Raw genomic sequence first — 20530 nt, forward strand, 5'->3', positions numbered from 1 at the left:
GTAGAGTGGGGAATATGCCAGACCATGAGGTTACAATTCTGCTGCTGCTGATGGCCCACAGCGCCTCATGGATGCCCAGTTTTGCATTGCTAGATCTGTTCGAAATCTATCCCATTTAGCACGGTGATAGTGCCACACAATACGATGGACGGTATCCTCAATGTGAAGGTGGGACTTCGACTCCACAAGGACTGTGCGGTGGTCACTCTTACCAATAGAGTCATGGACAGAAGCATCTGCGGCAGGCAGACTGGTGAGGACAAGGTCAAGTATGTTTTCCCCTCTTGTTGATTCCCCCACCACCTGCCGCAGACCTAGTCTCGCAGCTATGTCCTTTAGTACTTGGCCACCACTCTTGGTGATGGAAATTGAAGTTCCCCATCCAGAGTACATTTTGTGCCCTTGCCACCCTCAGTGCTTCCTCCAAATGTACTGACTCATTAGCTGAGGGAGGGTGGTAGATGGTAATCAGTAGGAGGTACCTTGCCCATGTTTGACCTGATGCCGTGAGACTTCATGGGGTCCGGAGTTGATGTTGAGGACTCCCAGGGCAACTCCTTCCCTACTGTAGATTACTGTTCCGCCACCTCTGCTGCGTTTGTCCTATACCCGGGGATAGTGATTGCAGTGTCTGGGACATTGTCAAGTATGATTCCGTGAGTATGACTATGTCAGGCTGTTGCTTGGCTAGTCTGTGGGACATCTCTCCCAACTTTGGCACAAGCCCCCAGATGTTCTTAAGGAGGACTTTGCAGGGTTGACAGGGCTGGGTTTGACGTTGTCGTTTCCGGTGCCGAGGTTAATGTTGGGTGGTCCGTCCGGTTTCATTCCTTTTCATTGACTTCGTAGCAGTTAGGTACAACTGAGTGGCTTGTAAGAGTTAACCACATTGCTGTGGGTCTGGATTCACATGTAGGCCAGACCAGGTAAGGGCAGCAGATTTCCTTCCCTAAAGGACATTAGTGAACCAGATGTGTTTTTACAACAATCGACAATGGTTTCATGGCCATCATTAGACTAGCTTTTAATTCCAGATTTTATTAATTAAATTCAAATTCTACCTTCCGCTGTGGTGGGATTCAAACCCATGTCTCCAGATCAATACCCAGGGTCTCTGGGTTACTAGTCCAGTGATAATACCACTACGCCACCGCCTCCCCTCACCTGCTCCATTATCACCCTACACTGGCTGCGGTGTCATTGCAGCTGCTGCCCTGCCATCCCTGGGTCTACTCCGTTGTCACCCCAGCACTGGATCCAGTGTAACTGTATCTGCTCCATCTCCTCCCCAGCACTGGATCCAGTGTAACTGTATCTGCTCCATCTCCTCCCCAGCACTGGATCCAGTGTAACTGTATCTGCTCCATCTCCTCCCCAGCACTGGATCCAGTGTAACTGTATCTGCTCCATCTCCTCCCCAGCACTGGATCCAGTGTAACTGTATCTGCTCCATATTTTACTTCCGGCTGATGGGGTGCCGCGGTGCCTGCTGGGCTTAGAGGCGGGGACTGCGTCACCATAGCAACGGGCCCGGCGTCCAAAACAGCGGCGGATCCTCGGAGGCTTCGGCCACGGGCTTTGTCCAGCCGGCACTGAGAATCGGGGCAGTGTCCGAGTGGCAGGTTGACCAGCTGTAGCTGGTCAGACTCTCCGGCCGCTGGGCCTTGCTCCTCCTGCTGAGCCTCTTTGTGTTGGCACCAAAGGCAGACATTGCAGGCGAGCAGAGAGGGTAAAATGGCCAGCAATCAAACTAGAGAGAAAATACAAACTGCCATCGGATTCTGGAATTGCGCCAAAGCTTCATATAGCAAAGAGACCCAAGACTTACTGAGAGGTGAGAAGGAATTAGACAGCAAAAAAAAACTTCACAAAGATAGCAGCAGAAACACAGAGAGACACAGTGAGAGAGGAAGAGAGAGAGACACAGTGAGAGAGGAAGAGAGAGAGACACAGTGAGAGAGGAAGAGAGAGAGAGAGACACAGTGAGAGAGGAGGACAGAGAGAGAGACACAGTGAGAGAGGAAGAGAGAGAGAGAGACACAGTGAGAGAGGAGGACAGAGAGAGAGACACAGTGAGAGAGGAGGACTGAGAGAGAGACACAGTGAGAGAGGAGGACAGAGAGAGAGACACAGTGAGAGAGGAAGAGAGAGAGACACAGTGAGAGAGGAAGAGAGAGAGACACAGTGAGAGAGGAGGACTGAGAGAGAGACACAGTGAGAGAGGAAGAGAGAGAGACACAGTGAGAGAGGAAGAGAGAGAGACACAGTGAGAGAGGAAGAGAGAGAGACACAGTGAGAGAGGAAGAGAGAGAGACACAGTGAGAGAGGAAGAGAGAGAGACACAGTGAGAGAGGAAGAGAGAGAGACACAGTGAGAGAGGAGGACTGAGAGAGAGACACAGTGAGAGAGGAAGAGAGAGAGACACAGTGAGAGAGGAAGAGAGAGAGACACAGTGAGAGAGGAAGAGAGAGAGACACAGTGAGAGAGGAAGAGAGAGAGACACAGTGAGAGAGGAAGAGAGAGAGACACAGTGAGAGAGGAGGACTGAGAGAGAGACACAGTGAGAGAGGAAGAGAGAGAGACACAGTGAGAGAGGAAGAGAGAGAGACACAGTGAGAGAGGAGGACTGAGAGAGAGACACAGTGAGAGAGGAGGACAGAGAGAGAGACACAGTGAGAGAGGAAGAGAGAGAGACACAGTGAGAGAGGAAGAGAGAGAGACACAGTGAGAGAGGAGGACTGAGAGAGAGACACAGTGAGAGAGGAGGACAGAGAGAGAGACACAGTGAGAGAGGAGGACAGAGAGAGAGACACAGTGAGAGAGGAAGAGAGAGAGACACAGTGAGAGAGGAGGACTGAGAGAGAGACACAGTGAGAGAGGAAGAGAGAGAGACACAGTGAGAGAGGAAGAGAGAGAGACACAGTGAGAGAGGAAGAGAGAGAGACACAGTGAGAGAGGAGGACAGAGAGAGAGACACAGTGAGAGAGGAGGACTGAGAGAGAGACACAGTGAGAGAGGAAGAGAGAGAGACACAGTGAGAGAGGAGGACTGAGAGAGAGACACAGTGAGAGAGGAGGACTGAGAGAGAGACACAGTGAGAGAGGAGGACAGAGAGAGAGACACAGTGAGAGAGGAAGAGAGAGAGACACAGTGAGCGAGGAGGACAGAGAGAGAGACACAGTGAGAGAGGAGGACAGAGAGAGACACAGTGAGAGAGGAGGACTGAGAGAGAGACACAGTGAGAGAGGAAGAGAGAGAGACACAGTGAGAGAGGAGGACTGAGAGAGAGACACAGTGAGAGAGGAGGACAGAGAGAGAGACACAGTGAGAGAGGAAGAGAGAGAGACACAGTGAGCGAGGAGGACAGAGAGAGAGACACAGTGAGAGAGGAAGAGAGAGAGACACAGTGAGCGAGGAGGACAGAGAGAGAGACACAGTGAGAGAGGAAGAGAGAGAGACACAGTGAGCGAGGAGGACAGAGAGAGAGACACAGTGAGAGAGGAGGACAGAGAGAGAGACACAGTGAGAGAGGAGGACAGAGAGAGAGACACAGTGAGAGAGGAGGACTGAGAGAGAGACACAGTGAGAGAGGAAGAGAGAGAGACACAGTGAGAGAGGAAGAGAGAGAGACACAGTGAGAGAGGAGGACTGAGAGAGAGACACAGTGAGAGAGGAGGACAGAGAGAGAGACACAGTGAGAGAGGAAGAGGGAGAGACACAGTGAGCGAGGAGGACAGAGAGAGAGACACAGTGAGAGAGGAGGACAGACAGAGACAGTGAGAGAGGAAGAGAGAGAGACACAGTGAGAGAGGAGGACTGAGAGAGAGACACAGTGAGAGAGGAGGACAGAGAGACACAGTGAGAGAGGAGGACAGAGAGACACAGTGAGCGAGGAGGACAGAGAGAGAGACACAGTGAGAGAGGAGGACAGACAGAGACACAGTGAGAGAGGAAGAGAGAGAGACACAGTGAGAGAGGAGGACTGAGAGAGAGACACAGTGAGAGAGGAGGACAGAGAGAGAGACACAGTGAGAGAGGAGGACAGAGAGAGAGACACAGTGAGAGAGGAAGAGAGAGAGACACAGTGAGAGAGGAGGACAGAGAGACACAGTGAGAGAGGAGGACAGAGAGACACAGTGAGCGAGGAGGACAGAGAGAGAGACACAGTGAGAGAGGAGGACTGAGAGAGAGACACAGTGAGAGAGGAGGACTGAGAGAGAGACACAGTGAGAGAGGAGGACTGAGAGAGAGACACAGTGAGAGAGGAGGACAGAGAGAGACAGTGAGAGAGGAGGACAGAGAGAGACACAGTGAGAGAGGAGGACAGAGAGAGACACAGTGAGAGAGGAAGAGAGAGAGACACAGTGAGAGAGGAGGACAGAGAGACACAGTGAGCGAGGAGGACAGAGAGAGAGACACAGTGAGAGAGGAGGACTGAGAGAGAGACACAGTGAGAGAGGAGGACTGAGAGAGAGACACAGTGAGAGAGGAGGACAGAGAGAGAGACACAGTGAGAGAGGAGGACAGAGAGACACACACACAGTGAGAGAGACACAGTGAGAGAGGAGGACAGAGAGAGAGACACAGTGAGAGAGGAGGACTGAGAGAGAGACACAGTGAGAGAGGAGGACAGAGAGACACAGTGAGAGAGGAGGACAGAGAGAGACACACACAGTGAGAGAGGAGGACAGAGAGAGAGAGACAGTGAGAGAGGAGGACAGAGAGAGAGACACAGTGAGAGAGGAGGACAGAGACAGAGACACAGTGAGAGAGGAGGACAGAGAGAGAGACACAGTGAGAGAGGAGGACTGAGAGAGAGACACAGTGAGAGAGGAGGACAGAGAGACACAGTGAGAGAGGAGGACAGAGAGAGACACACACAGTGAGAGAGGAGGACAGAGAGAGAGAGACAGTGAGAGAGGAGGACAGAGAGAGAGACACAGTGAGAGAGGAGGACAGAGACAGAGACACAGTGAGAGAGGAGGACAGAGAGAGAGACACAGTGAGAGAGGAGGACAAGAGACACACACAGTGAGAGAGACACAGTGAGAGAGGAGGACAGAGAGAGAGACACAGTGAGAGAGGAGGACAGAGAGAGAGACACAGTGAGAGAGGAGGACTGAGAGAGAGACACAGTGAGAGAGGAGGACAGAGAGACACAGTGAGAGAGGAGGACAGAGAGAGACACACACAGTGAGAGAGGAGGACAGAGAGAGACACACACAGTGAGAGAGGAGGACAGAGAGAGACACACACAGTCAGAGAGGAGCACAGAGAGAGACACACAGTGAGAGAGGAGCACAGAGAGAGACACACAGTGAGAGAGGAGGACAGAGAGAGACACAGTGAGAGAGGAGGACAGAGAGAGACACAGTGAGAGAGGAGGACAGAGAGAGACACACAGTGAGAGAGGAGGACAGAGAGAGAGACACAGTGAGAGAGGAGGACAGAGAGAGAGACACAGTGAGAGAGGAGGACAGAGAGAGAGACACAGTGAGAGTGGAGGACAGAGAGAGAGACACAGTGAGAGAGGAGGACAGAGAGAGGACACAGTGAGAGAGGAGGACAGAGAGACACACACACAGTGAGAGAGGAGGACAGAGAGAGACACACAGTGAGAGAGGAGGACAGAGAGAGACACACAGTGAGAGAGGAGGACAGAGAGACACACAGTGAGAGAGGAGGACAGAGAGAGACACACAGTGAGAGAGGAGCACAGAGAGAGAGACACACAGTGAGAGAGGAGCACAGAGAGAGACACAGTGAGAGAGGAGCACAGAGAGAGAGACACACAGTGAGAGAGGAGCACAGAGAGAGAGACACACAGTGAGAGAGGAGGACAGAGAGAGACACACAGTGAGAGAGGAGGACAGAGAGAGACACACAGTGAGAGAGGAGGACAGAGAGAGACACACACAGTGAGAGAGGAGGACAGAGAGAGACACACACAGTGAGAGAGGGGGACAGAGAGAGACACAGTGAGAGAGGAGGACAGAGAGAGAGACACAGTGAGAGAGGAAGAGAGAGAGACACAGTGAGAGAGGAGGACAGAGAGACACAGTGAGCGAGGAGGACAGAGAGAGACACAGTGAGAGAGGAGGACTGAGAGAGAGACACAGTGAGAGAGGAGGACAGAGAGAGAGACACAGTGAGAGAGGAGGACAGAGAGAGAGACACAGTGAGAGAGGAGGACAGAGAGAGAGACACAGTGAGAGAGGAGGACAGAGAGAGAGACACAGTGAGAGAGGAAGAGAGAGAGACACAGTGAGAGAGGAGGACAGAGAGACACACACACAGTGAGAGAGACACAGTGAGAGAGGAGGACAGAGAGAGAGACACAGTGAGAGAGGAGGACTGAGAGAGAGACACAGTGAGAGAGGAGGACAGAGAGACACACACACACAGAGAGAGACACAGTGAGAGAGGAGGACTGAGAGAGAGACACAGTGAGAGAGGAGGACAGAGAGACACAGTGAGAGAGGAGGACAGAGAGACACACACACAGTGAGAGAGGAGGACAGTGAGAGAGGAGGACAGAGAGAGAGACACAGTGAGAGAGGAGGACTGAGAGAGAGACATGGTGAGAGAGGAGGACAGAGAGAGAGACACGGTGAGAGAGGAGGACAGAGAGAGACACACAGTGAGAGAGGAGGACAGAGAGAGAGACACAGTGAGAGAGGAGGACAGAGAGAGAGACACAGTGAGAGAGGAGGACAGAGAGAGAGACACAGTGAGAGAGGAAGAGAGAGAGACACAGTGAGAGAGGAGGACAGAGAGACACACACACAGTGAGAGAGACACAGTGAGAGAAGAGGACAGAGAGAGAGACACAGTGAGAGAGGAGGACTGAGAGAGAGACACAGTGAGAGAGGAGGACAGAGAGACACACACACACAGAGAGAGACACAGTGAGAGAGGAGGACTGAGAGAGAGACACAGTGAGAGAGGAGGACAGAGAGACACAGTGAGAGAGGAGGACAGAGAGACACACACACAGTGAGAGAGGAGGACAGTGAGAGAGGAGGACAGAGAGAGAGACACAGTGAGAGAGGAGGACTGAGAGAGAGACATGGTGAGAGAGGAGGACAGAGAGAGAGACACGGTGTGAGAGGAGGACAGAGAGAGAGACACAGTGAGAGAGGAGGACAGAGAGAGAGACACGGTGAGAGAGGAGGACAGAGAGAGAGACACGGTGAGAGAGGAGGACAGAGAGAGAGACACAGTGAGAGAGGAGGACAGAGAGAGAGACACAGTGAGAGAGGAGGACAGAGGGAGAGACACAGTGAGAGAGGAGGACACAGAGAGAGACACAGTGAGAGAGGAGGACAGAGAGACACAGTGAGAGAGGAGGACAGAGAGACACAGTGAGAGAGGAGGACAGAGAGACACAGTGAGAGAGGACAGAGAGACACACACACAGTGAGAGAGACACAGTGAGAGAGGAGGACAGAGAGAGAGACACGGTGAGAGAGGAGGACAGAGAGAGAGACACTGTGAGAGAGGAGGACAGAGAGAGAGACACAGTGAGAGAGGAGGACAGAGAGAGAGACACAGTGAGAGAGGAGGACTGAGAGAGAGACACAGTGAGAGAGGAGGACAGAGGGAGAGACACAGTGAGAGAGGAGGACAGAGAGAGAGACACAGTGAGAGAGGAGGACTGAGAGAGAGACACAGTGAGAGAGGAGGACAGAGAGACACAGTGAGAGAGGAGGACAGAGAGACACAGTGAGAGAGGAGGACAGAGAAACACAGTGAGAGAGGAGGACAGAGAGACACACACACAGTGAGAGAGACACAGTGAGAGAGGAGGACTGAGAGAGGGACACAGTGAGAGAGGAGGACTGAGAGAGAGACACAGTGAGAGAGGAGGACAGAGAGAGAGACACAGTGAGAGAGGAGGACTGAGAGAGAGACACAGTGAGAGAGGAGGACAGAGAGACACAGTGAGAGAGGAGGACAGAGAGACACACACACAGTGAGAGGAGGACAGAGAGACACACACACAGTGGGAGAGGAGGACAGAGAGACACACACACAGTGAGAGAGGAGGACAGAGAGACACACACACAGTGAGAGAGGAGGACAGAGAGAGAGACACAGTGAGAGAGGAGGACAGAGAGACACACACACAGTGAGAGAGGAGCACAGAGAGAGACACACAGTGAGAGACACACAGTGAGAGAGGAGGACAGAGAGAGACACACAGTGAGAGAGGAGGACAGAGAGAGACACACAGTGAGAGAGGAGCACAGAGAGACACACACAGCGAGAGAGGAGGACAGAGAGAGGCACACAGTGAGAGAGGAGGACAGAGAGAGATACACACAGTGAGAGAGGAGGACAGAGAGAGATACACACAGTGAGAGAGGAGGACAGAGAGAGACACACACAGTGAGAGAGGAGGACAGAGAGAGACACACACAGTGAGAGAGGAGGACAGAGAGAGACACACACAGTCAGAGAGGAGCACAGAGAGAGACACACAGTGAGAGAGGAGCACAGAGAGAGACACACAGTGAGAGAGGAGGACAGAGAGAGACACAGTGAGAGAGGAGGACAGAGAGAGACACACAGTGAGAGAGGAGGACAGAGAGAGAGACACAGTGAGAGAGGAGGACAGAGAGAGAGACACAGTGAGAGAGGAGGACAGAGAGAGAGACACAGTGAGAGTGGAGGACAGAGAGAGAGACACAGTGAGAGAGGAGGACAGAGAGAGGACACAGTGAGAGAGGAGGACAGAGAGACACACACACAGTGAGAGAGGAGGACAGAGAGAGACACACAGTGAGAGAGGAGGACAGAGAGAGACACACAGTGAGAGAGGAGGACAGAGAGAGACACACAGTGAGAGAGACACACAGTGAGAGAGGAGCACAGAGAGAGACACAGTGAGAGAGGAGCACAGAGAGAGAGACACACAGTGAGAGAGGAGCACAGAGAGAGAGACACACAGTGAGAGAGGAGGACAGAGAGAGACACACAGTGAGAGAGGAGCACAGAGAGAGACACACAGTGAGAGAGGAGGACAGAGAGAGACACACACAGTGAGAGAGGAGGACAGAGAGAGACACACACAGTGAGAGAGGGGGACAGAGAGAGACACAGTGAGAGAGGAGGACAGAGAGAGAGACACAGTGAGAGAGGAAGAGAGAGAGACACAGTGAGAGAGGAGGACAGAGAGACACAGTGAGCGAGGAGGACAGAGAGAGAGACACAGTGAGAGAGGAGGACTGAGAGAGAGACACAGTGAGAGAGGAGGACAGAGAGAGAGACACAGTGAGAGAGGAGGACAGAGAGAGAGACACAGTGAGAGAGGAGGACAGAGAGAGAGACACAGTGAGAGAGGAGGACAGAGAGAGAGACACAGTGAGAGAGGAAGAGAGAGAGACACAGTGAGAGAGGAGGACAGAGAGACACACACACAGTGAGAGAGACACAGTGAGAGAGGAGGACTGAGAGAGAGACACAGTGAGAGAGGAGGACAGAGAGACACACACACACAGAGAGAGACACAGTGAGAGAGGAGGACTGAGAGAGAGACACAGTGAGAGAGGAGGACAGAGAGACACAGTGAGAGAGGAGGACAGAGAGACACACACACAGTGAGAGAGGAGGACAGTGAGAGAGGAGGACAGTGAGAGAGGAGGACAGTGAGAGAGGAGGACAGAGAGAGAGACACAGTGAGAGAGGAGGACTGAGAGAGAGACATGGTGAGAGAGGAGGACAGAGAGAGAGACACGGTGAGAGAGGAGGACAGAGAGAGAGACACAGTGAGAGAGGAGGACAGAGAGAGAGACACAGTGAGAGAGGAGGACAGAGGGAGAGACACAGTGAGAGAGGAGGACAGAGAGAGAGACACAGTGAGAGAGGAGGACTGAGAGAGAGACACAGTGAGAGAGGAGGACAGAGAGACACAGTGAGAGAGGAGGACAGAGAGACACAGTGAGAGAGGAGGACAGAGAAACACAGTGAGAGAGGAGGACAGAGAGAGGACACAGTGAGAGAGGAGGACAGAGAGACACACACACAGTGAGAGAGGAGGACAGAGAGAGACACACAGTGAGATGAGGACAGAGAGAGACACAGTGAGAGAGGAGGACAGAGAGAGACACAGTGAGAGAGGAGGACAGAGAGACACACAGTGAGAGAGGAGGACAGAGAGAGACACACAGTGAGAGAGGAGCACAGAGAGAGAGACACACAGTGAGAGAGGAGCACAGAGAGAGACACACACAGTGAGAGAGGAGCACAGAGAGAGCGACACACAGTGAGAGAGGAGCACAGAGAGAGACACACAGTGAGAGAGGAGGACAGAGAGAGACACACACAGTGAGAGAGGAGGACAGAGAGAGACACACACAGTGAGAGAGGGGGACAGAGAGAGACACAGTGAGAGAGGAGTACAGAGAGAGAGACACAGTGAGAGAGGAAGAGAGAGAGACACAGTGAGAGAGGAGGACAGAGAGACACAGTGAGCGAGGAGGACAGAGAGAGAGACACAGTGAGAGAGGAGGACTGAGAGAGAGACACAGTGAGAGAGGAGGACAGAGAGAGAGACACAGTGAGAGAGGAGGACAGAGAGAGAGACACAGTGAGAGAGGAGGACTGAGAGAGAGACACAGTGAGAGAGGAGGACAGAGAGAGAGACACAGTGAGAGAGGAAGAGAGAGAGACACAGTGAGAGAGGAGGACAGAGAGACACACACACAGTGAGAGAGACACAGTGAGAGAGGAGGACAGAGAGAGAGACACAGTGAGAGAGGAGGACTGAGAGAGAGACACAGTGAGAGAGGAGGACAGAGAGACACACACACAGAGAGAGAGACACAGTGAGAGAGGAGGACTGAGAGAGAGACACAGTGAGAGAGGAGGACAGAGAGAGAGACACAGTGAGAGAGGAGGACTGAGAGAGAGACACAGTGAGAGAGGAGGACTGAGAGAGAGACACAGTGAGAGAGGAGGACAGAGAGAGAGACACAGTGAGAGAGGAAGAGAGAGAGACACAGTGAGAGAGGAGGACAGAGAGACACACACACAGTGAGAGAGACACAGTGAGAGAGGAGGACAGAGAGAGAGACACAGTGAGAGAGGAGGACTGAGAGAGAGACACAGTGAGAGAGGAGGACAGAGAGACACACACACAGAGAGAGAGACACAGTGAGAGAGGAGGACTGAGAGAGAGACACAGTGAGAGAGGAGGACAGAGAGAGAGACACAGTGAGAGAGGAGGACTGAGAGAGAGACACGGTGAGAGAGGAGGACAGAGAGAGAGACACGGTGAGAGAGGAGGACAGAGAGAGAGACACGGTGAGAGAGGAGGACTGAGAGAGAGACACAGTGAGAGAGGAGGACAGAGAGAGAGACACAGTGAGAGAGGAGGACAGAGGGAGAGACACAGTGAGAGAGGAGGACAGAGAGAGACACAGTGAGAGAGGAGGACTGAGAGAGAGACACAGTGAGAGAGGAGGACAGAGAGACACAGTGAGAGAGGAGGACAGAGAGACACACACACAGTGAGAGAGACACAGTGAGAGAGGAGGACTGAGAGAGGGACACAGTGAGAGAGGAGGACTGAGAGAGAGGAGGACAGAGAGAGAGAGACACAGTGAGAGAGGAGAACAGAGAGAGAGAGACACAGAGAGAGAAGAGGACAGAGAGAGAGACACAGTGAGAGAGGAGGACTGAGAGAGAGACACAGTGAGAGAGGAGGACAGAGAGACACACACACAGTGAGAGAGGAGGACAGAGAGACACACACACAGTGAGAGAGGAGGACAGAGAGACACACACACAGTGAGAGAGGAGGACAGAGAGAGAGACACAGTGAGAGAGGAGGACAGAGAGACACACACACAGTGAGAGAGGAGCACAGTGAGAGACACACAGTGAGAGACACACAGTGAGAGAGGAGGACAGAGAGAGACACACAGTGAGAGAGGAGGACAGAGAGAGACACACAGTGAGAGAGGAGCACAGAGAGACACGCACAGTGAGAGAGGAGGACAGAGAGAGGCACACAGTGAGAGAGGAGGACAGAGAGAGATACACACAGTGAGAGAGGAGGACAGAGAGAGATACACACAGTGAGAGAGGAGGACAGAGAGAGATACACACAGTGAGAGAGGAGGACAGAGAGAGACACACACAGTGAGAGAGGAGGACAGAGAGAGACACAGTGAGAGAGGAGGACAGAGAGAGACACACAGTGAGAGAGGAGGACAGAGAGAGAGACACAGCGAGAGAGGAGGACAGAGAGAGAGACACAGTGAGAGTGGAGGACAGAGAGAGAGACACAGTGAGAGAGGAGGACAGAGAGAGGACACAGTGAGAGAGGAGGACAGAGAGACACACACACAGTGAGAGAGGAGGACAGAGAGAGACACACACAGTGAGAGAGGAGGACAGAGAGAGACACAGTGAGAGAGGAGGACAGAGAGAGAGACACAGTGAGAGAGGAAGAGAGAGAGACACAGTGAGAGAGGAGGACAGAGAGACACACTGAGCGAGGAGGACAGAGAGAGAGACACAGTGAGAGAGGAGGACTGAGAGAGAGACACAGTGAGAGAGGAGGACTGAGAGAGAGACACAGTGAGAGAGGAGGACAGAGAGAGAGACACAGTGAGAGAGGAAGAGAGAGAGACACAGTGAGAGAGGAGGACAGAGAGACACACACACAGTGAGAGAGACACAGTGAGAGAGGAGGACAGAGAGAGAGACACAGTGAGAGAGGAGTACTGAGAGAGAGACACAGTGAGAGAGGAGGACAGAGAGACACACACACACAGAGAGAGACACAGTGAGAGAGGAGGACAGAGAGAGAGACACAGTGAGAGAGGAGGACTGAGAGAGAGACACAGTGAGAGAGGAGGACAGAGAGACACAGTGAGAGAGGAGGACAGAGAGAGACACACACAGTGAGAGAGGAGGACAGAGAGAGAGACACAGTGAGAGAGGAGGACAGAGAGAGAGACACAGTGAGAGAGGAGGACAGAGAGACACACACAGTGAGAGAGACACAGTGAGAGAGGAGGACAGAGAGAGAGACACAGTGAGAGAGGAGGACAGAGAGAGAGACACAGTGAGAGAGGAGGACAGAGAGACACACACACAGTGAGAGAGGAGGACAGTGAGAGAGGAGGACAGTGAGAGAGGAAGACTGAGAGAGAGACACAGTGAGAGAGGAGGACTGAGAGAGAGACACGGTGAGAGAGGAGGACAGAGAGAGAGACACGGTGAGAGAGGAGGACAGAGAGAGAGACACAGTGAGAGAGGGGGACAGAGGGAGAGACACAGTGAGAGAGGAGGACAGAGAGAGAGACACAGTGAGAGAGGAGGACTGAGAGAGAGACACAGTGAGAGAGGAGGACAGAGAGAGACACACAGTGAGAGAGGAGGACAGAGAGAGACACACAGTGAGAGAGGAGGACAGAGAGAGACACAGTGAGAGAGGAGGACAGAGAGAGACACAGTGAGAGAGGAGGACAGAGAGACACACAGTGAGAGAGGAGGACAGAGAGACACACAGTGAGAGAGGAGGACAGAGAGAGACACACAGTGAGAGAGGTGCACAGAGAGAGAGACACACAGTGAGAGAGGAGCACAGAGAGAGAGACACACAGTGAGAGAGGAGGACAGAGAGAGACACACAGTGAGAGAGGAGCACAGAGAGAGACACACAGTGAGAGAGGAGGACAGAGAGAGACACACACAGTGAGAGAGGAGGACAGAGAGAGACACACACAGTGAGAGAGGGGGACAGAGAGAGACACAGTGAGAGAGGAGGACAGAGAGAGAGACACAGTGAGAGAGGAAGAGAGAGAGACACAGTGAGAGAGGAGGACAGAGAGACACAGTGAGCGAGGAGGACAGAGAGAGAGAGACACAGTGAGAGAGGAGGACTGAGAGAGAGACACAGTGAGAGAGGAGGACAGAGAGAGAGACACAGTGAGAGAGGAGGACAGAGAGAGAGACACAGTGAGAGAGGAGGACTGAGAGAGAGATACAGTGAGAGAGGAGGACAGAGAGAGAGACACAGTGAGAGAGGAAGAGAGAGAGACACAGTGAGAGAGGAGGACAGAGAGAGAGACACAGTGAGAGAGGAGGACTGAGAGAGAGACACAGTGAGAGAGGAGGACAGAGAGACACACACACAGAGAGAGAGACACAGTGAGAGAGGAGGACTGAGAGAGAGACACAGTGAGAGAGGAGGACAGAGAGACACAGTGAGAGAGGAGGACAGAGAGACACACACACGGTGAGAGAGGAGGACAGTGAGAGAGGAGGACAGTGAGAGAGGAGGACAGTGAGAGAGACACAGTGAGAGAGGAGGACTGAGAGAGAGACACGGTGAGAGAGGAGGACAGAGAGAGAGACACGGTGAGAGAGGAGGACAGAGAGAGAGACACGGTGAGAGAGGAGGACAGAGAGAGAGACACAGTGAGAGAGGAGGACAGAGAGAGAGACACAGTGAGAGAGGAGGACAGAGGGAGAGACACAGTGAGAGAGGAGGACAGAGAGAGAGAGACAGTGAGAGAGGAGGACTGAGAGAGAGACACAGTGAGAGAGGAGGACAGTGAGAGAGGAGGACAGAGAGACACAGTGAGAGAGGAGGACAGAGAAACACAGTGAGAGAGGAGGACAGAGAGAGAGACACAGTGAGAGAGGAGGACTGAGAGAGAGACACAGTGAGAGAGGAGGACAGAGAGAGAGACACAGTGAGAGAGGAAGAGAGAGAGACACAGTGAGAGAGGAGGACAGAGAGACACACACACAGTGAGAGAGACACAGTGAGAGAGGAGGACAGAGAGAGAGACACAGTGAGAGAGGAGTACTGAGAGAGAGACACAGTGAGAGAGGAGGACAGAGAGACACACACACAGAGAGAGAGACACAGTGAGAGAGGAGGACAGAGAGAGAGACACAGTGAGAGAGGAGGACTGAGAGAGAGACACAGTGAGAGAGGAGGACAGAGAGACACAGTGAGAGAGGAGGACAGAGAGAGACACACACAGTGAGAGAGGAGGACAGAGAGAGAGACACAGTGAGAGAGGAGGACAGAGAGAGAGACACAGTGAGAGAGGAGGACAGAGAGACACACACAGTGAGAGAGACACAGTGAGAGAGGAGGACAGAGAGAGAGACACAGTGAGAGAGGAGGACAGAGAGAGAGACACAGTGAGAGAGGAGGACAGAGAGACACACACACAGTGAGAGAGGAGGACAGTGAGAGAGGAGGACAGTGAGAGAGGAAGACTGAGAGAGAGACACAGTGAGAGAGGAGGACTGAGAGAGAGACACGGTGAGAGAGGAGGACAGAGAGAGAGACACGGTGAGAGAGGAGGACAGAGAGAGAGACACAGTGAGAGAGGGGGACAGAGGGAGAGACACAGTGAGAGAGGAGGACAGAGAGAGAGACACAGTGAGAGAGGAGGACTGAGAGAGAGACACAGTGAGAGAGGAGGACAGAGAGAGACACACAGTGAGAGAGGAGGACAGAGAGAGACACACAGTGAGAGAGGAGGACAGAGAGAGACACAGTGAGAGAGGAGGACAGAGAGAGACACAGTGAGAGAGGAGGACAGAGAGACACACAGTGAGAGAGGAGGACAGAGAGACACACAGTGAGAGAGGAGGACAGAGAGAGACACACAGTGAGAGAGGTGCACAGAGAGAGAGACACACAGTGAGAGAGGAGCACAGAGAGAGAGACACACAGTGAGAGAGGAGGACAGAGAGAGACACACAGTGAGAGAGGAGCACAGAGAGAGACACACAGTGAGAGAGGAGGACAGAGAGAGACACACACAGTGAGAGAGGAGGACAGAGAGAGACACACACAGTGAGAGAGGGGGACAGAGAGAGACACAGTGAGAGAGGAGGACAGAGAGAGAGACACAGTGAGAGAGGAAGAGAGAGAGACACAGTGAGAGAGGAGGACAGAGAGACACAGTGAGCGAGGAGGACAGAGAGAGAGAGACACAGTGAGAGAGGAGGACTGAGAGAGAGACACAGTGAGAGAGGAGGACAGAGAGAGAGACACAGTGAGAGAGGAGGACAGAGAGAGAGACACAGTGAGAGAGGAGGACTGAGAGAGAGATACAGTGAGAGAGGAGGACAGAGAGAGAGACACAGTGAGAGAGGAAGAGAGAGAGACACAGTGAGAGAGGAGGACAGAGAGAGAGACACAGTGAGAGAGGAGGACTGAGAGAGAGACACAGTGAGAGAGGAGGACAGAGAGACACACACACAGAGAGAGAGACACAGTGAGAGAGGAGGACTGAGAGAGAGACACAGTGAGAGAGGAGGACAGAGAGACACAGTGAGAGAGGAGGACAGAGAGACACACACACGGTGAGAGAGGAGGACAGTGAGAGAGGAGGACAGTGAGAGAGGAGGACAGTGAGAGAGACACAGTGAGAGAGGAGGACTGAGAGAGAGACACGGTGAGAGAGGAGGACAGAGAGAGAGAGACACGGTGAGAGAGGAGGACAGAGAGAGAGACACGGTGAGAGAGGAGGACAGAGAGAGAGACACAGTGAGAGAGGAGGACAGAGGGAGAGACACAGTGAGAGAGGAGGACAGAGAGAGAGAGACAGTGAGAGAGGAGGACTGAGAGAGAGACACAGTGAGAGAGGAGGACAGTGAGAGAGGAGGACAGAGAGACACAGTGAGAGAGGAGGACAGAGAAACACAGTGAGAGAGGAGGACAGAGAGAGGACACAGTGAGAGAGGAGGACAGAGAGACACACACACAGTGAGAGAGGAGGACAGAGAGAGACACACAGTGAGAGAGGAGGACAGAGAGAGACACAGTGAGAGAGGAGGACAGAGAGAGACACAGTGAGAGAGGAGGACAGAGAGAGACACAGTGAGAGAGGAGGACAGAGAGAGACACACAGTGAGAGAGGAGGACAGAGAGAGACACACAGTGAGAGAGGAGCACAGAGAGAGAGACACACAGTGAGAGAGGAGCACAGAGAGAGAGACACAGTGAGAGAGGAGCACAGAGAGAGAGAGACACAGTGAGAGAGGAGGACAGAGAGAGACACACAGTGAGAGAGGAGCACAGAGAGAGACACACAGTGAGAGAGGAGGACAGAGAGAGACACACAGTGAGAGAGGAGGACAGAGAGAGGCACACAGTGAGAGAGGAGGACAGAGAGAGATACACACAGTGAGAGAGGAGGACAGAGAGAGACACAGTGAGAGAGGAGGACTGAGAGAGAGACACGGTGAGAGAGGAGGACAGAGAGAGAGACACGGTGAGAGAGGAGGACAGAGAGAGAGACACGGTGAGAGAGGAGGACAGAGAGAGAGACACAGTGAGAGAGGAGGACAGAGAGAGAGACACAGTGAGAGAGGAGGACAGAGGGAGAGACACAGTGAGAGAGGAGGACAGAGAGAGAGAGACAGTGAGAGAGGAGGACTGAGAGAGAGACACAGTGAGAGAGGAGGACAGTGAGAGAGGAGGACAGAGAGACACAGTGAGAGAGGAGGACAGAGAAACACAGTGAGAGAGGAGGACAGAGAGAGGACACAGTGAGAGAGGAGGACAGAGAGACACACACACAGTGAGAGAGGAGGACAGAGAGACACACACACAGTGAGAGAGGAGGACAGAGAGAGACACACACAGTGAGAGAGGGGGACAGAGAGAGACACAGTGAGAGAGGAGGACAGAGAGAGAGACACAGTGAGAGAGGAAGAGAGAGAGACACAGTGAGAGAGGAGGACAGAGAGACACAGTGAGCGAGGAGGACAGAGAGAGAGAGACACAGTGAGAGAGGAGGACTGAGAGAGAGACACAGTGAGAGAGGAGGACAGAGAGAGAGACACAGTGAGAGAGGAGGACTGAGAGAGAGATACAGTGAGAGAGGAGGACAGAGAGAGACACACAGTGAGAGAGGTGCACAGAGAGAGAGACACACAGTGAGAGAGGAGCACAGAGAGAGAGACACAGTGAGAGAGGAGGACAGAGAAACACAGTGAGAGAGGAGGACAGAGAGAGACACACACAGTGAGAGAGGGGGACAGAGAGAGACACAGTGAGAGAGGAGGACAGAGAGAGAGACACAGTGAGAGAGGAAGAGAGAGAGACACAGTGAGAGAGGAAGAGAGAGAGACACAGTGAGAGAGGAGGACAGAGAGACATAGTGAGCGAGGAGGACAGAGAGAGAGACACAGTGAGAGAGGAGGACTGAGAGAGAGACACAGTGAGAGAGGAGGACAGAGAGAGAGACACAGTGAGAGAGGAGGACTGAGAGAGAGACACAGTGAGAGAGGAGGACAGAGAGAGAGACACAGTGAGAGAGGAAGAGAGAGAGACACAGTGAGAGAGGACGAGAGAGAGACACAGTGAGAGAGGAGGACAGAGAGACACACACACAGTGAGAGAGACACAGTGAGAGAGGAGGACTGAGAGAGAGACACAGTGAGAGAGGAGGACAGAGAGACACACACACAGAGAGAGAGACACAGTGAGAGAGGAGGACTGAGAGAGAGACACAGTGAGAGAGGAGGACAGAGAGACACAGACACAGTGAGAGAGAGACACAGTGAGAGAGGAGGACAGAGAGAGAGACACAGTGAGAGAGGAAGAGAGAGAGACACAGTGAGAGAGGAGGACAGAGAGACACACACACAGTGAGAGAGACACAGTGAGAGAGGAGGACTGAGAGAGAGACACAGTGAGAGAGGAGGACAGAGAGACACACACACAGTGAGAGAGAGACACAGTGAGAGAGGAGGACAGAGAGAGAGACACAGTGAGAGAGGAAGAGAGAGAGACACAGTGAGAGAGGAGGACAGAGAGACACACACACAGTGAGAGAGACACAGTGAGAGAGGAGGACTGAGGGAGAGACACAGTGAGAGAGGAGGACAGAGAGACACACACACAGAGAGAGAGACACAGTGAGAGAGGAGGACTGAGAGAGAGACACAGTGAGAGAGGAGGACTGAGAGAGAGACACAGTGAGAGAGGAGGACTGAGAGAGAGACACAGTGAGAGAGGAGGACAGAGAGACACAGACACAGTGAGAGAGGAGGACAGTGAGAGAGGAGGACAGAGAGAGAGACACAGTGAGAGAGGAGGACTGAGAGAGAGACACGGTGAGAGAGGAGGACAGAGAGACACACACACAGTGAGAGAGGAGGACAGTGAGAGAGGAGGACAGTGAGAGAGGAGGACAGTGAGAGAGGAGGACAGAGAGAGAGACACAGTGAGAGAGGAGGACTGAGAGAGAGACATGGTGAGAGAGGAGGACAGAGAGAGAGACACGGTGAGAGAGGAGGACAGAGAGAGAGACACAGTGAGAGAGGAGGACAGAGAGAGAGACACAGTGAGAGAGGAGGACAGAGGGAGAGACACAGTGAGAGAGGAGGACAGAGAGAGAGACACAGTGAGAGAGGAGGACTGAGAGAGAGACACAGTGAGAGAGGAGGACTGAGAGAGAGACACAGTGAGAGAGGAGGACAGAGAGACACAGTGAGAGAGGAGGGCAGAGAGACACAGTGAGAGAGGAGGACAGAGAAACACAGTGAGAGAGGAGGACAGAGAGAGGACACAGTGAGAGAGGAGGACAGAGAGACACACACACAGTGAGAGAGGAGGACAGAGAGAGACACACAGTGAGATGAGGACAGAGAGAGACACAGTGAGAGAGGAGGACAGAGAGAGACACAGTGAGAGAGGAGGACAGAGAGACACACAGTGAGAGAGGAGGACAGAGAGAGACACACAGTGAGAGAGGAGCACAGAGAGAGAGACACACAGTGAGAGAGGAGCACAGAGAGAGACACACACAGTGAGAGAGGAGCACAGAGAGAGCGACACACAGTGAGAGAGGAGCACAGAGAGAGACACACAGTGAGAGAGGAGGACAGAGAGAGACACACACAGTGAGAGAGGAGGACAGAGAGAGACACACACAGTGAGAGAGGGGGACAGAGAGAGACACAGTGAGAGAGGAGTACAGAGAGAGAGACACAGTGAGAGAGGAAGAGAGAGAGACACAGTGAGAGAGGAGGACAGAGAGACACAGTGAGCGAGGAGGACAGAGAGAGAGACACAGTGAGAGAGGAGGACTGAGAGAGAGACACAGTGAGAGAGGAGGACAGAGAGAGAGACACAGTGAGAGAGGAGGACAGAGAGAGAGACACAGTGAGAGAGGAGGACTGAGAGAGAGACACAGTGAGAGAGGAGGACAGAGAGAGAGACACAGTGAGAGAGGAAGAGAGAGAGACACAGTGAGAGAGGAGGACAGAGAGACACACACACAGTGAGAGAGACACAGTGAGAGAGGAGGACAGAGAGAGAGACACAGTGAGAGAGGAGGACTGAGAGAGAGACACAGTGAGAGAGGAGGACAGAGAGACACACACACAGAGAGAGAGACACAGTGAGAGAGGAGGACTGAGAGAGAGACACAGTGAGAGAGGAGGACAGAGAGAGAGACACAGTGAGAGAGGAGGACTGAGAGAGAGACACAGTGAGAGAGGAGGACTGAGAGAGAGACACAGTGAGAGAGGA

The 20530-nt window shown here is 53.1% G+C and overlaps 1 protein-coding gene across 1 annotated transcript in view; it reads left to right on the forward strand.

The window, feature by feature from the left end:
- The first annotated feature begins 1523 nt into the window (after positions 1 to 1523).
- The window catches only part of c41h22orf23 (chromosome 41 C22orf23 homolog), a 100939-nt gene continuing 81932 nt past the window's right edge, over positions 1524 to 20530 (forward strand). The window contains exon 1 of the mRNA XM_068019962.1: positions 1524 to 1834. Within this exon, the coding sequence (XP_067876063.1) occupies positions 1735 to 1834 (100 nt within the window). The 5' untranslated portion in view covers positions 1524 to 1734. The remainder of the gene's footprint in view (positions 1835 to 20530) is intronic.

This window comes from Heterodontus francisci, chromosome 41 (assembly GCF_036365525.1).
Source record: "Heterodontus francisci isolate sHetFra1 chromosome 41, sHetFra1.hap1, whole genome shotgun sequence".
Taxonomy (NCBI): domain Eukaryota; kingdom Metazoa; phylum Chordata; class Chondrichthyes; order Heterodontiformes; family Heterodontidae; genus Heterodontus; species Heterodontus francisci.